The sequence below is a fragment of the Acomys minous genome (assembly GCF_964271855.1).
Source record: "Acomys minous genome assembly, chromosome: 13".
Taxonomy (NCBI): Eukaryota; Metazoa; Chordata; class Mammalia; order Rodentia; family Muridae; genus Acomys; species Acomys minous.
The window spans coordinates 16,696,071-16,711,336 of NC_140495.1; the positions used below are offsets into that span (position 1 = coordinate 16,696,071).

General features: G+C 52.2%; 2 protein-coding genes across 15 annotated transcripts; one reads left to right on the forward strand and one right to left on the reverse strand.

Annotated features, from left to right (window-relative positions):
• Positions 1-280: 280 nt before the first annotated feature.
• ABHD14B (abhydrolase domain containing 14B) lies at positions 281-5,635 on the reverse strand. 4 transcript variants are annotated; one of them, XM_084751707.1, is made up of 4 exons: positions 5,499-5,635; positions 3,157-3,385; positions 1,731-1,972; positions 281-1,247 (listed from the first exon to the last, which is right to left on the reverse strand). In XM_084751707.1, the coding sequence occupies exons 2-4, from the start codon at positions 3,365-3,367 to the stop codon at positions 1,068-1,070; spliced, it is 633 nt and encodes a 210-aa protein (XP_084607833.1). In that variant the 5' UTR covers positions 3,368-3,385; positions 5,499-5,635; the 3' UTR covers positions 281-1,067. The 4 variants fall into 4 exon arrangements, with proteins under 4 accessions (XP_084607833.1, XP_084607834.1, XP_084607832.1 ...); XM_084751708.1 differs by lacking the exon at positions 5,499-5,635 and adding an exon at positions 4,860-4,959; XM_084751706.1 differs by lacking the exon at positions 5,499-5,635 and adding an exon at positions 4,353-4,459.
• Positions 4,176-15,134, forward strand: ABHD14A (abhydrolase domain containing 14A). Of its 11 annotated transcripts, none has more exons than XM_084751699.1 (6): positions 4,176-4,307; positions 10,316-10,567; positions 11,630-11,843; positions 11,993-12,108; positions 14,327-14,562; positions 14,770-15,134. In XM_084751699.1, the coding sequence occupies exons 3-6, from the start codon at positions 11,650-11,652 to the stop codon at positions 14,950-14,952; spliced, it is 729 nt and encodes a 242-aa protein (XP_084607825.1). In that variant the 5' UTR covers positions 4,176-4,307; positions 10,316-10,567; positions 11,630-11,649; the 3' UTR covers positions 14,953-15,134. The 11 variants fall into 11 exon arrangements, with proteins under 11 accessions (XP_084607825.1, XP_084607830.1, XP_084607823.1 ...); XM_084751704.1 differs by having other exon boundaries at positions 10,480-10,567; XM_084751695.1 differs by lacking the exon at positions 4,176-4,307 and adding an exon at positions 5,769-5,894.
• The last annotated feature ends 132 nt before the right edge of the window (positions 15,135-15,266 follow it).

Consider the following 15,266-nt stretch of genomic DNA (forward strand, 5'->3'; position numbering starts at 1 on the left):
ATTGAGGCTTCCCCTCCCCCACCCCAGAGCAGATAGTCTCCCCCTTTCAGTAATCGGCTCATGCGGGTCCCACTGACCTCCACCTCCCCCCTCAGCTCAGCCTCTTGGCACCTGGATGTGTGTGGGTGGGGAGGGGAATCCAATCTTCCTTTCCCTCCATCTGGCCTAGTGGACAAAGGGCAGGGGGACCATCTGGTCCCGCCAGGGTGGGGGAGGAGCCCACAGTGGCAGTCCCAAGGGGGAGGGGGCGGGGCGGCGCTCCGGAGACAGCAAAAGCATGTGAGGGTCTAATTGCATCACTTTATTTCAGGGGCCTCCACAGTCGGTCTCCCCATCCGACTCCCAAACCTCATAGCAGGAAACAGGCTTGGCTGAGAAGATTCATGCTTGATGACCCGGGGAGACGTGCAGGCCCCCCCCCCAAAAAAAAGAAGGGGAAGAGAAAACTGGGGAGAATTGAAAGGCAGAGGGGTGCACCTCCTCTTCTGAGGAAGCAATTCTGGCCTGGGACCAGTTGCAACTTATAGGTAGGAGAAATCTAGGGCTGGCCACATCCTTATCTCAGCAAGCCAGTCTCTTACAAACCCGGAGACTGCACAGGTACCCATAGCAAGCATGTGATGCAAAGCTGCATAGGAAAGTGAGTGTCAGCCCAGTAACGTGGACCTTGTGTGCTGCTTTCAAAGGAAGGGGTCTGTTTGGGTATGGGACCCATCTAAACAAGCATTCATACATGTATGTGTGTGTGTATGTCATCTGTGGCCTGTGAGGGGTGGGGGAGCCCCTGAAGAAGGAGGTGCAGTGGAAAGAGAGGCAGAAGTGAAAAAGCCAAGCAAAGGAACCTGTAGAAGTTCATGCATTACCCTACCCACAATCAGATTTCTTCCCTTGAATCCGAGGCCTTACCATTTGATTTTCAACTCCTTAATCCGATCTGCCAGTGCAAGAGAAAAGCAGAAACGACAGGAACCCCCAGACAGATGTATAGACAGACCTGTTCCCGGTGATGCACAAGCCAGAGACCAGGAGAAGACAGCGAGAGATCCCAGAGCGGGCAGGACTATGTTTCATGCTAGCCCCTGCAGGAAATCCAGCAGCCCTGTATGCCACTGGTCCGGCTTGTCCAGGTAACAGGGATGCCCCGCCCCTTCCATGACCAGCACTCTGTGGTTGGGCAGCTGCTTCAGGTGTTGAAAGCTGGAAGAGCCCATGGGGTCCTGGTCTCCATACACAATCAGAGCTGGGGTCTGAGAGGAAGGAAAGGAGGAAAGTATCAAGGGGCTTGCCACACCAGCACTTCCAGCCCACCTGAGGAGGAGAGACAAGCCAACCTAGCAGGTGGGGACATGGGTTTGTATCTTCCCTGGTACAGTTTTTTGTTTTGTTATTTTGGTTTTATGAGACAGGGTTTCTCTGTGTAGTCTTGGCTGTCCAGGACTCACTTTGTAGACCAGGGCTAGCCTCGAACTCACAGCGATCCACCTGCCTCTGCCTCCCAAGTGCTGGGATTACAGGCGTGCGCCACCACTGCCCAGCCCTGGTACAGTTTTATACAAGGGTCGGCCTAGTAACAGGCTAAGTCAGCCAAAATGAGTCAGGTGGTCAGACCTCCCCAGAAACCACCCAGTTGGTTACCCAGCTCCCAGATGAAGAAGACCCAGAGATGGACCCTGCCTTGCCCCTGACGTGCCATCACACACACACACACACACACACACACACACACGCACCTTAACACTGGCATAGTCAGCGGCACTGATCTTGTCCGTGCAGATGGGAGCCACTGGTACATAGCCCCGGAGTTGGGATCCAGGGGCCACAAGGAAGGGCAGTGCATACATGCCACTTAATGATGGGCTGATCACAACTGGGGGTCCCAGCTGCAAGGCATCCACCACAGCTGCTAGGAAGCCGCCGGGAGCCAGTTCTCCAATAGGAGCAGGAGCTGCTGCTTCCTTGGAACGCCCAAGACCTGAGGGGGATTCAGTGTTGGAGAGAGACAAAGACAGTGAATGGGAAAGGTTCCTTCCTCTTGCAAGTGCCCCTAAGTCAGTCTCTCTGTGCCTAAGTTCATGGAACAACCATTCACTCCCACAGCCCCAGTGTATTAAATCTGTGGCAAGAATGTGACAATTCTTTGTAGGACTAACAGTGTCCTGAAACACTCTGAAGTCTATCAGGCCTAGACCTGAGTCCCAGTTCTCCACTGGTCCTATGAAGACGACCAGAGGTAATGGCCTTTCGGCCCTCCTCAGCTGCCCAGTCTCCCAATTCTGTTTAAAACGGGGACAAGGAATGCACCTGCCATTTAAACTTGTGAAAATTAAGGTAACAGTTTAAAAGGCACCTAGTCCTGAATTGACAACAACAGTGCTGCTCCACTAGGACCAGTCAGCCCCCAAGCCGCCGCTGCAGCTGCCCACCCCACCCCTGCGCAAGCAACATTAGTTAGTGTAGACTTCACCCTGAAGCTCAGCCCAACCCACTGTTGGAAGCAAGCCTGGCCAGGCTGTAAACCTGAAACCATATCGGCTTTGGCTTTGGCCCCGTGAGGGGATTAGATCCTGTCAGATAGGCTATGCCTCCAATTCCTCACGTGACACACTCTAAGGGGTGGGGCCTGGTGATCCAGGTTATGACAGGCAATCTGGGAGCCATTCCCACCTCCTTCAGTGCCCAGCTCAAGGACTCTGCTTGGAAATAAGTGACCAGGTACTTAGCCATCCGTCAGGCCCTACCCGTGTCTCCCAAGGCTCTGGAAGACTCAATTGTCACTGTTCCCACCAGCCTGTGAGTATGGCTCTGTCAAGGTACTTCCAATCAGCTCAGCAACCATTACTACCTGTCCAGTACTAGCTAACACATCCACACAGATAACCTCGTTCCGTGCCCATCAGAGACGGTCACCAGCAGGAGTGTGGTACCTACCGTTACAATAAGGGAAGTGAAACCCAGAGACAGGCCCAGCAACAGTGTAAAGCAGCTGAGCAGTGTATCGACCCTGCTAGAGCAAGACTAAACGAGTTCAAAGGTCCGTGCACTATGTACCTAACTCGGTCAAACCCAGGGCCCAGGCTGGCTAAATTTTTTGAGTCCTCCTCCATCTTCAAGTTCCCCCCCCCCAACCCTGGCCCAGAAGCCTACCCCCAGAAGTACCTGGCAGATCAATGGCCACAGCCCTGTAGCCAGCCTCAGCCAGCTTACGCAGAGTACCCAGGTTGTGCCAGGTTTCAGAGGAGAAGCGGATACCGTGCAACAACAGCACAGAGAAGCGAGCAGCCTGCCCGCTGCCAGGCTTCGCCTCTCTGAAGAAGAGGCCCTGGCCCTGCACCTGGATGGTGCCCTCACGCTGGTCCACACTGGCCATGCCCGATGGTGATGGTGCCTGCAGTTCAAAGGCAGGCTGATGAGGACTGAGCGAACATCCTGCCTGGGGGCAGCAGGGAGCACTTAGGTAGCTAAAGGTCTCTAGGGTCGGAAATGGGGTAGGAAGAAGCAGGTGTTACTTCTGTCCTTTCCCCTCAGTGGTGTGATGTTGAATTTCAACTGTCTTAACAGAAATATGGCAGACTTAGGAAAGTCACTTAAGAACTTTAAGAAAAACTGCCGGGCGGTGGTGGTGCACGCCTTCAGTTCCGGCACTCGGGAGGCAGAGGCAGGTGCAGATCAAGGCCGCCTGATCTACAGAGTGAGTTCCAAGAGAGCCAGGGTTTCACCGAGAAACCCTGTCTTGAAACAACAACAAAGAAAAAAGAAAAGAAAGGACTATGCAAAAAAGTGAAGAATCCAGGCAGATGTCTCCACCAGTTAAGGTATCTGCTGGTATTAAAAACTAAAATCTGTGACTATTCAATACTAGTTCATAGACAATGGGTAGGATTATCCATGCAAAAAAAATGAGCCTGATACATGCCTAGAACATAGTAAGTGTCCAATCGAGGGTAAATACCGTCTTTATTAGCCTCACCTACACCAGCACTATCTTACAGTGGCTGAACTAGCAACACAGGTTAAGAGTGAGACCAAGTTTGTTTGGGATGAAGGCCCTTTTTCCAGAGGCAGGAACACATGCGCCAGTCGGTCGGCAAGGACTTTGGAGTTCCCGACTGCCAGGAACGCCGGGTGCTCGGCGCGCTGGCCACTGGAGCCCAACCCGACGCTGCGGTCACCCGCGCTGCCAAGGCTCCCTCGGTCCTCTGGCGCAGCACAGTACCGAATCCCTGGGTCTGTCTGGAGGAAGCTCGGGAAGGAGGGGCAGCCCAGAGAGAGGTGACCGGGAGAGCCAGAGAGGAGAAGACTTGGGGCAGGTGGGTTCTGAGTAGAGATGCAAAGAAAAGAGCGCCGGGTGGTACCTGGGAATGTGCGCGGGCTTCCGCAGGGAAATGGCGCGTGCGGTTGGCGAGTAGGGGAAGAGAAATTGGAAAGGGGCTGGGCAGGGAGGTGGGGACAGGCGTGGGCGTTCTGGGCGCCCTCTCTTGGTCACAGCTACCACTAGGCTCGTGCACGCCTTAACCCTTCGTTTTTCTCCGATAGAACTTGTTTCCCCAAGCCCACCCCCCCCCACCCCCGCCACCCCGTCCCCATGTGCCCAAGAGCAGCGTTGAAGGAGAGACCTTGACATCCTCAGCGATCTGCCCCACACGGAAGTGGCCTGCCTTGAGCGTGAAAGCTATTTCTGGTATCTCTGCTGTCCGGCTCCCACCCCCGCCCTCACCCCGAGTCAGGACAGTTCAGGACGAGTTGTGCACCTGTCATGAAGCTGACATCCTACACATCTGAGCATAAGGCTCTGCCAAAGTTCAGCCAGGTGGCATGGGAGTCTGTTCCGAGCCTATAGAATGAGTCCGGTTAATGCCAACCTTGGCAGGGTACCAATCAGTAGTGAATTTTTTTGGCGCCCTTCATGGCCTCCCTGCTCCGGGGCCTGGTTGCAATGCAGAGGCCTGAGCCTGGGGCAAACCAGAAGGTGGATCGCAGGTTGCCAAACAGTAACAGGCGTCCTGATCGGACTAGGCTCAGAGGTCACCTCCGGCTCTGACCAGGCAGGGGAATGGGCAAGTAAGGAAAGTGCTTGGGAGGCCAGATGATGGTGGCATGCGCCTTTAATCCAGCACTCAGGCGGTGGGGTGGGGGTGGGGGGGGCGGTGGGCAGAGGTAGGCAGATTTTCTGTGAGTTCGAGGCCAGCCTGGTCTACAAAGAGAGTCCAAGACAGCCAAGGCTACACAGAGAAACCCTGTCTCGAAAAACAAAACAAAGCCGATGGTGGTGGTGCACGCCTTTAATCTCAGCCCTCGGGAGGCAGAGGCAAGTGGATGGCTGTGAGTTCGAGGCCAGCCTGGTCTACAAAGTGAGTCCAGGACAGCCAAGGCTACACAGAGAAACCCTGTCTCAAAAAAACCAAAAAACCAAAAGGAAAAAGAAAAAAGGAAAGAACAAGAAAAGAGAAAAAAAAATGCTTGGGCAAAAGCCTGGAGCTGCACGATAACAATAACATCACCTGGCATTCACACTAGGAGACTTCTGGTGCCGGGAATTCTTCTGAGGCTTGACCCGTCCTTAAGTCCTATGACATCCTTATGCAGCGAGTCCTTTCCTAAACATTTTGAAACAAACACCTGCAAAGGCTCTCAGGCCTCAGGCCAATAACAATTCCGATAATCTGGGCCTAACGGGGGCGGGCCTCTGTGCTTTGGGGCACCGCCCCAAATCCTCCCTTGGTAACCAGGCAGAGCCTGCAGCTGCGTACTGCGCAAGCGCGCCTGGGTGGCCCGACTTTGGCCCGTTGATTGCTAAACTGGGGCCAGTGCCACAGCCACTGGGGCCGTTTGGCTGTTGGTTCCGCCTAGGCCAGGCCCCGCCTCACCGGAGCCCTCCTAGTCACCCTGTCGACTCGGTGAGTGTCGCCGGCGAAGGAGGCCTGCAGGTGGTTCGGGGATCCGTCAACCTTGTCCCCGCCGTTTGGGGCGGAGTCCTTCGGAAGGCGCAAGCGCTGAGTAACACGTGTGCAGTGTTCCTGTGCTGTGTGCGCGCCAAGTGTGTTCTTGAAGGTCTGGGTATAGGTGCTTCTCTTCGCTTTAGCGGGACGGGTGCGGGGAGGGCCGGGAATTAGAGGATGGGGGTTAGTGGGGGGAGGTGTTCTCCTGTCTGCCTGCTTGCATGTCTCTTTTCTGTGTTTATCTCTGTGTATTTCTTTTGAGCATTGATGTGTGTCCCTCAGCTGGTGCGTTCTTTCCCCGCCTGCCCCCAGGTCTTGCTTGCTAGTAGTTTGTCTTTCGCTGGGTCGGTCTCTCTCTCTCTCTCTCTCTCTCTCTCTCTCTCTCTCTCTCTCTCTCTCTCTCTCTCAACATTTATTTATACTGAGGTGGGGGGGGGGCACATGGGAGTTCAAAGAAAACAAGTTGCTGGAGTCCGTTCATCCTTTTCACCACGTAAATTAAGCCAGATTGTCAGGCTTAGCAGCAGATGCCTTTACCTGTAACTCTGCCCGGTTTAGTACTTTATTTACGGAGGGGGGCGTGGCGAACATATACAATGCAGCGTGTGGACGTCAGAGGACAGTCTTGGGAACGGTTTCTTTCCTTTCATCCTATGGGTCCTGAATATGGACCTCAGGATGTTAGACCTTGTCTGCCTTTATCCACTGAGCCGTCACACAGGCCCCTTAAGTATTTTGGTTCAGAGTCTATTTACTATATATAATCTTGAACATCCAATACTCCTGCCTCAGCAGCATCACAACTTTGGACACTTGTCTTTGTTGTTATTGTTGTTGTTGCTGGGTTTTTGTTGTTTGTGACAGGGCCTTGCTATGTAGCCAGAGCTCTCAGGTTTTCATCTATCCCTCTCCCAACTCCACGCAGTGGTGTCTCTGAGGCCAGAGCCGTGTGTGTGTGTGTGTGTGTGTGTGTGTGTGTGTGTGTGTGTGCGCGCGTGTGTGGTGTGCGTGTGTGTGTGTGTGTGCGTGTGGTGTGTGTGTGGTGTGTGTGTGTGGTGTGTGTGTGTGGTGTGTGTGGTGTGTGTGTGTGGGGTGTGTGTGTGGGGGGGGTGTGCGCGTGCGTGTGTGTGTGTGTGTGCGTGTGTGTGGGGGGTGTGTGTGTGTGGTGTGTGTGTGCGTGTGTGTGTGTGTGTGTGTGTGTGTGTGTGTGTGTGTGGCTTAAGGGTTGGGTGTGGTTTTTGTACTTGAAGACTCTGAGGGTCTGCATGTGGTTTTGTGGGCGTTGGTTCTGTTTGCTTGCTTGAAGACAGGGTCTACCCATCTTCATTCAACCCGTAATGCCGCTGTCTCAAGTCTCTGTAGCTTCCATGCCTCTGGATCGGTTGGTTTTGTTTTTTGAAACAGTGTTTCTCGGGTTGGAGAGGTCGAGGTTAAGAGCACTGGCTGCTCTTCCAGAGGTCCTGAGTTCAATTCCCAGCAATGGTGGCTCACAACCATCTGTAATGAGGTCTGGTGCCCTCTTCTGGTGTGCAGGCACATGTATAGGCAGAATACAGTATAAATAATAAACAAATATTTTAAAAAGGAGAAAAGCAACAGTGTCTCTCTCTCTATAACCCTAGCTGACCCAGAACTCCCTATGTAGACCAGGCTAGCCTTAAACTCACAGAGATCTCCTGACTCTGTCTCCTGGTGCTGTGATTCAAGCCATGGGCCATGATGTGTGGCTTATATATGATTTTGAACTCACATATGTCCAGTTATCTCTGCCTTCCTGATAACTGTTGTGTGACAAAACTTTTCCTGGAGCGACAAAGCACACCTCTCTACTCATCTTCAGATACAGAGCCCATGACAGACGAAGTACGGATACCACCAAAGTCCTACTTAGTGAACCACTTTTTATTGGTGTTACTTACAGCAGAAGCAGAAATGTCTCAAAGACATCACAAAGCCCACCCCAGCATGGGTGATGTAATGATTAAAAATGAAATGCCACGAAACCTATATGAATATGGAGAGATTTTATTTGGGGGAGGGAGGTGGGGAGGAGTTAGGTTCTGAGTGGGCCATGAGGGCAGAGAGACAGTGGGAGAGAGAGAAAGGGAAAGGGAACACTCCTTAGAAAGGGCAAGAGACCGGGCACTGGGGAGGCAGAGATAGGCAGATCGCTGGTGAGTTCAAGGCCAACCTGGTCTACAGAGTGAGTCCAGGAAAGCCAAGGCGACACAGAGAAACCCTGTCTCAAAAAACAAAAAACCAAAAGAAAAACCAAAAAAAACCAAAAAACAAAACAAAACCCTAAAAACTAAAAAAGAAAGGAAAGTGCAAGAGAGTGAGAGAGGTAAGAGAAAGAAACACAAGGTGGGTTTGTCCTTTTATATCCAGGGCAGGGGCACACACCTGGTGGTGGGTGGCCTGTGATGATGTCAGAGGTTGCTAGGCAGCCAAGAGGCAGGACACTAATATGCCAGCCAACGGGTGTCAGTTCACACGGAAGCTGGGAACTTGGAGCACACTGCACAGCCTGCCTGCAGTTCAACAAGTTGGACAGCGTCCTTCCCAAGTGCCTTAGTTGGTTCAAACCCCTCCCAGGCAGCCCAGCTGGTTTCTCTCCTCAGGGAGCTGGTCTGCCCTCTGGGTCTTTGCAGCTTAGCGGTATCTGGTCTGAGAGGGACTCTCAGCTTTTATTGTTTACTCTTACAGGGAAGTGTCTGCTGAATCTGGTCAGTTTCAGGGAGTTCTTAAAGCTAATTTTTGGTTCACCTGTAGTGAGAAGTCTGGAACTTTTGGTTTCTTTAAAAATACACAGAGCCGGGCATGGCCTTTAATCCCAGCACTCGGGAGGCAGAGGCAGGTGGATCTCTGTGAGTTCGAGGCCATCGTGGTCTACAAAGCAAGTCCAGGACAGCCAAGGCTACACACAAATACCCTGTCTCGAAAAAACAAAATAAAAAATAAAAATAAATAAAAACACAGAAATGTCAACAACAACAACAACAAACCCACAGAAGTGGGCCAGGTGGTGGTGGTACACGCCTTTAATTCCAACACTGGCGGCAGAGGCAGGCGGATCTCTGTGAGTTGGAGGCCAGCCTGGTCTACAAAGCGAGTCCAGGACAGCCAGGACTATAGAAGAAACCCTGTCTTGAAAAACCAAACACACACACACACACACACACACACACACACACACACACACACACACGAGAGAGAGAGAGAGAGAGAGAGAGAGAGAGAGAGAGAGAGAGAGAGGGAGAAATGGGAAATGGGGCTGGAGAGATGTCTCAGTGGTTAAGAGCACTGTCTGCTCTTACAAATGGACCCAGCATCTACATGCCAGCTCACAACTGTAACTCCAGTTCCAAGGGATCTGACACACTCAACCAATGCACTTAAAATAATTTTTTTTTAAAAAAAAACCACAGAAATGTTATAAGAAAATGTTTTCATGTTGATCTCAGGTGTGGGGATGTGGGGCTGCTTTGAGCTGACTACAGCAGCTGACTATGGTTTGCCTTGTGTTCTAGCAGAGGCATGGTTTTGCCAGCTGTAGATAGTTTTTTGATTGTATGACCTTTGGAATTCTGGGAACTTTTCAGAGGGTATTTAAACACTAGCACCCCAATAGGTGGGGTTGGTTGTGCTTTGTTAGTAGTCATGCTCAAAGCGGGGGGGGGGGGGGGGGGAAGAAATTAGATTCAGGGCATTCAGGGATCTCTCTCCCTCCCCTCTTACTTATCCTCCTTTCTCTCCTATCTAGTGATAGGGGGTGAAAGGGGGAATAAAGGGTGAGAAAAAGAAGAACCCACAAAGTAGCAAAGACCAGTCATATTCACCTCCCTGCTTAAGGAGCTCCCCTGCAGCATAAATATTTTGATCTCAGAGGAGACTGTTAACATAAACAGTGCATGGGATTCTGTGAATGTTATTATTATAAGAGACTGATTATGCTTAGGCCAATGTGTGTGCAAAGAGGCTGCTGTACATTTAGGGGATAGTTTCTTTTTTGTTTAAGATTTATTTATTTATTATGTATACAATGTTGTGCCTGCATGTACACCTGCCGGCCAGAAGAGGGCACCAGATCTCATTATAGATGGTTGTGAGCCACTGTGTGGTTGCTTGGAGGTGGGGGTGGGAGGAAATAATAGCTTCTTGAAAAGTGTGTGGAAGCAAGACTCTTCGGTCTGTGTGAGTGTGCATACACCTGTGTGTTGTGGTCGAGGAGCATTCCAGTAACCAGAGCAAGACAGCTTAACTCCTTACCCTCCTCCACCTGCAGAGCAATCTGCATCAGAACCCCTACCATTGTCTAGTCTTGGGCATCCTGAGTTGCCATGGCAACGAATGACCATCTCTCCCCCCCCCCCCGAAAGCAACACAGGTTCACCTCTGGTAGACCACTAAGAGTGGTCCGTCCTGGATGCTCCACCCCTTGGGAACCTGAGCTAAAGGTGCGCTGGAGGCAGGCATCCTCGGCTGCCACAGGTTAGGAAGAAAAGCGTGCTCTCTCTCCGCCTGCCTCCTGATTTTCCATCAGCACTGGAGGATCTGCAGCTGCCCACATACTGCCTGCCCTCGGAGCTAGAGAGTGAGGCCTCCAGAGGAGCTCCACAGAGTCTGCGGAGGTGGGTGTGGCCCAAGGCGGGGCCCCAGCTCCTAGCCCTGGCTACCATACACTCAGTGTACACAATAAAAATGCACCCAGAATCCCAGAACAAGACAGGCATGTTCACCGTAGGCCCGATAAATGATGACAGGGACATCCCAGCCCCACCGGCACAGGAAGCTCGAACAGGTACCAGGAAGTTATCTCAAGTTACTGGACTCATGGCGGAGGGGAACCCTCCAACCAGGACCACCTGCCCCGGCTAACAAAGGCCCCACACTGGAGGAGACCATGAAGAAGATCCGTTAGCAGAAGGGAGGTGGGAGGTGGCAGGTTGGGGAATATTCTTTCTGGCTTCCGTGCTCCCCTCCTGTTTCTAGGAGCTCCGTCCTCCCTGCCCCCCCACTCTCTCACACCTTTGCCTCAGCCTCAGCATTCTCTGTGAACTGTGTGTCCCATAGTGGTCGGCGTGACCGTGACCTGTTCCCTCCTATTGCACAGCACATTGTGGTTTTAGCAGTAGTTTATTCATTGTGAGGAAAGAGAATCATTTGCAGGCACGCCCTCAGCGGGGGTTTCTTTGCACACTTTGACCTTTAGCAGCCTTCCCTCCTCCGTCCACCACTGAGAATCCGGTCCATCCATCTCCTGCCAATACACTGTTTTCTTCCAAAAACACATGTGGCCTGGTGTTTGAGGAACTAGCCCCGGGTCCCAGTTCCCTTACTGTTGCTGCAGTGACAGAGAATTCACCCAGAGCCTGAAATCCTTCATGTCAGGGAACCATGATCACATCTGCTCTCTATTTTCTGTGGCCTCTGAGTGGTTAATGTAGAGAGCCAAGCCCAGAGGCCATGGCTAGAAGAGCTGGTTTAGCTAACAGAGAGATGATGGTGGCCACTAAATATGACTATGCCAGATGGACCTCTCGTGCACTGCTTTCCATAGTGGGGTGTCCCAGACCTTTGCCCTGGCCTGAGACTTAGCTGGGGATGAGGATATAGACACTCTCACAGAGCAAGAGAAAGGGCGGCGGGTGTTGAGGTCTTCCTCGGCCTATCTCTTCCTTTTTCTCCTCCAGGCTCTGCGGTACAGATCTTCATGAGCCGGTACCAGGCTGCCCTGGTGGGGCTAGGCCTGATACTCATGCTTCTGCTGTATGTGGGGCTGCCTGGCCCACCTGAGCAGACTTCCCAGCTCCGGAGAGGCTCCAATGTCACAGTCCTGGCCGGACTCACCAGAGGCAACTCTCAAATCTTTTACCGTGAGGCGCTGCCAATCCAGCAGGCACGTAGGTGAGTGATCACCCAAGGGCTTGACGGAAGGGACCCCTGGTCCAACTCCCGAGGATGAGAGCCTAGGAGGGCAGTGACAGACGCCTGGGAAGAAGGGATGGTTGACCGCCCAGGATCTCATACCACATGTTCTCCCATGTGGTCTGCAGGGCACAGGTCATGTTTCTCCACGGAAAGGCATTTAATTCGCGCACATGGGAGCAGCTGGGCACACTGCAGCTACTGTCAAAGAGGGGCTACCGGGCTGTGGCCATTGATCTTCCAGGTAAGTACCCCCACATTCAAGTTTAGAGGGGGTTGACAGCCAGCAGGAACAGGAACAGTCACCCGAAGAGAGAATTGGAAGGGTGGCAAAACAGGGCCATGTGGCTCCCATGTCCAGACAAACCAGTTGCAGGTCACAGGAAGGCACCACAATAAAAACCCGTTTGTATTTTCTACCGTGAAAACTACAGTGTGAGTTATTGCATGTCACAGAGAAAACAGAAAAGTGATCCGTTTTATGAGCAACCATCAGAGAGCATTTATTTCACTGTGCTTTTTGTGACTATAATTCTTTTTTTTTTTTTAAAGATTTATTTATTACATATACAGTGCTCAGCCTGCATATACACCTGCACTCCACAAGAGGGCATCAGATCCCACTGTAGATGGTTGTGAGCCACCATGTGGTCGCTGGGAATTGAACTCACGACCTCTGGAAGAGCAGCCAGTACTCTTAACCTCTGAGCCATCTCTCCAGCCCGTGACTATAATTCCTGTGGCTTCCCCTCCCCATTTGGGGGGCGGCACACCTGTGGAAGTCAGCAGATAACTTGTGAAAGTTGGTTCTCTCCTTCCTCCTTGTGGGTTCCAGGAATCAACCTCAGATTGTCAGGCTTGGCAGCAGCCCCCGTTACCCACTCACTAAACCTCCCAGCCTCTCTTTCCCTTTCACCTGTACACGCGGGCTATGCGACCCTCTGGGTTTGTTGTTATTTCTAGTACTGTGGATTGAACCCAGGGCCTCAAGAGTGCTAGGCAGGCACTCAACCACTGAGCTGCACCCCCGGCCCCCGTGCTAGCATTCTTCTAATTAAAACTGAAAAATGGGAGCTGGAGCCGGGTGGTGGTATACACGGCTATAATCCCAGCACTCGGGAGCAAGAGGCAGGTGGATCTCTGTGAGTTCAAGACCAGCCTGGTCTACATACGAGTCCAGGACAGCCAAGGCTACACAGAAAAACCCTGTCTCAAAAAAAAAACACACACACACAAAGTGGGGGTTGGGTGGGGGTCTGTGGGTGGGTGGGTAGGGAGTGCCCGGGGACTAGAGAGATGGCTCAGCAGTTGAGCATGAGCTTTCTTGCAGAGAATTTGAGTTTGTTTTCTAATACCCCTGCCAGGCAGCTCACAACAGCCTGTGATTCCAGCTCCAGGGGACCCAGTGCCCTCTTCTGGACTCAGAGGGAACCTGACCTCATATACATAAACTCATATACATGCAGGAATACACATATAAATTAAAAATAATAAAAATAAGTTTAAAGTGATGTCCTTAGGAAGCAATGGCTCCCCTCTTTCCTCTCTAAACAGCTGAGAGTAACAGCCCCACTTCCAAGCCTTTCCATGTACACATGGGCCTGGTACTACAGTCCTGTAACTGCAGCTACTCAGGAGGCTGAGGCAGGAGGATCCCAGATTTAAGGCCCACCTAGACTACAGAGTGAGTTCAAGGGAGGCCTGGTAACTTAGTAGAGACCCTGTCCCAAGATAAAAAGGGAGAAAAAAAGGCCTGGGAATATAATTCACTGGTAGAGCTTCTGGCCTAGCATATGCAAGGCCCAGGCTCATACAGAGGCTGGCCTATAAAGAGAAAGACAGACAGACAGACAGACAGACAGGGACAACATTCAGGTTGTGTAATGGGGTTGGGAGTATTAGTGTCCTGTCTCCTTAATGAATAGATTTACACCTTAACTTCTCAGGCTAACATCATGGCTTGTGGATGAAGCCAGGTCCTGCAAACCTTCTTCTCTGCTGTTAATGCTGCAGAGTGGACCATGGGAGGCATGGGCAGGTTTTGTCTGCTCATTAAGGACAATTGATGGGTCAGGGGATATACTCTATATAAATACTATGTTACCTTTCGGAAGGCTCCATGGACTTACCCGTCAGTCACTTAGGTGTCCATTCCTCACATCTTCCTAACACTGGCTGTTATCAGCTTAAAAGGTCACGTGGGTCAGGTGGGTTCCAGGGACCAGATCCCAGTCATCCAGGTAAGTGCAGCAGGTGTTTCTTATCCACTGAGCCAAGTCACTTGCTGGAAAGACGTGTTTTTCTAATGGGCCTATTATATTATAAAACCTTGCTTCTGCAAGTAGCTGGAATAGAATGTGCTATGTCCTCATCTCTCCCCCCCCCCCGCCCCCCACTGTGGTAGGCAGGAAGTCCTGAGCACTTCCTAGCTCCTCTCAGGTAGCACCTGCTGCTGCCCCCAGGTTTTGGGAACTCAGCACCTTCAAAGGAGGCGAGGACAGAGGCAGGGCGCGCAGAGTTGCTGGAGCGAGTGCTGCAGGACCTTCATGTGCAGAATGCTGTATTGGTGAGCCCCTCGCTGAGTGGCAGCTACGCCCTACCCTTCTTGATGCGAAGCCACCACCGGCTACATGGATTTGTGCCCATCGCACCCACCTCCACCCGGAATTACACACAGGAACAGTTCTGGGCTGTGAAGGTACTTAGACAGTGATCTGCAAAGTTCCTGGCACCCTGCCCCTGGTTTGTGTCATGTGGGGGTGGGGGGTGGTCTTAGAGGGGCTGGTCCCTGCAGTTGGACGGAAGAGGTAGTGTGTGTGTGGAGACAGGACTCCACAAACGAATAGCTTGTGGGTCGGGTCCTCACCAAGCCCCGGGATCAGCAAGTTCTGGCCTTGCCCTGCAGACCCCAACTCTTATCCTGTATGGGGAATTGGACCACACCTTGGCACGGGAGTCACTTCAGCAGCTCCACCACCTGCCCAACCACTCTGTGGTAAAGCTGCCCAATGCGGGGCACGCCTGCTACCTGCACAAGCCGGAAGCCTTCCACCTCGCCCTTCTTTCTTTCCTTGACCATTTGCCTTGAATGGACTCACTTCCCAGGACTGACCTTGAAGGGTCTAGACCCTCTCCTTCCTCTTCCAGGGTGGCAGTCCCTGGCCAGGAATCGGGGGACGACAGAGGATCAAGGCCAGCCAGGACTTTAGATTTCATTCCACAGGCACAATAAAGAACAAGCCTTTTTTTTTTGTCTTGCCTGGAAAGCGACATTGTTCCTGACTTGTGTGGGGAAGCTGGGAGTGAGAGCCAAGTCTGTATAAATGCGAGTGTACTGCTTCCTCGTAATCTGGGCTCCCTTCTCTGTGACGGTATCTGCAGGGGGTTTGGATGTGGTTAAGT

Coding starts and splice junctions, on each gene's coding strand:
- ABHD14B (XM_084751707.1), bottom strand. CDS start 3,367: ATGGCCAGTGTGGACCAGCGTGAGGGCACCATCCAGGTGCAGGGCCAG. Junction 1,973..3,156: donor TGTGGCCATTGATCTGCCAG/GTACTTCTGGGG, acceptor AATCCCCCTCAG/GTCTTGGGCGTTCCAAGGAA. Junction 1,248..1,730: donor CTGACTATGCCAGTGTTAAG/GTGCGTGTGTGT, acceptor CCTTCCTCTCAG/ACCCCAGCTCTGATTGTGTA.
- ABHD14A (XM_084751699.1), top strand. CDS start 11,650: ATGAGCCGGTACCAGGCTGCCCTGGTGGGGCTAGGCCTGATACTCATG. Junction 12,109..14,326: donor TGTGGCCATTGATCTTCCAG/GTAAGTACCCCC, acceptor TGCTGCCCCCAG/GTTTTGGGAACTCAGCACCT. Junction 14,563..14,769: donor AACAGTTCTGGGCTGTGAAG/GTACTTAGACAG, acceptor CTTGCCCTGCAG/ACCCCAACTCTTATCCTGTA.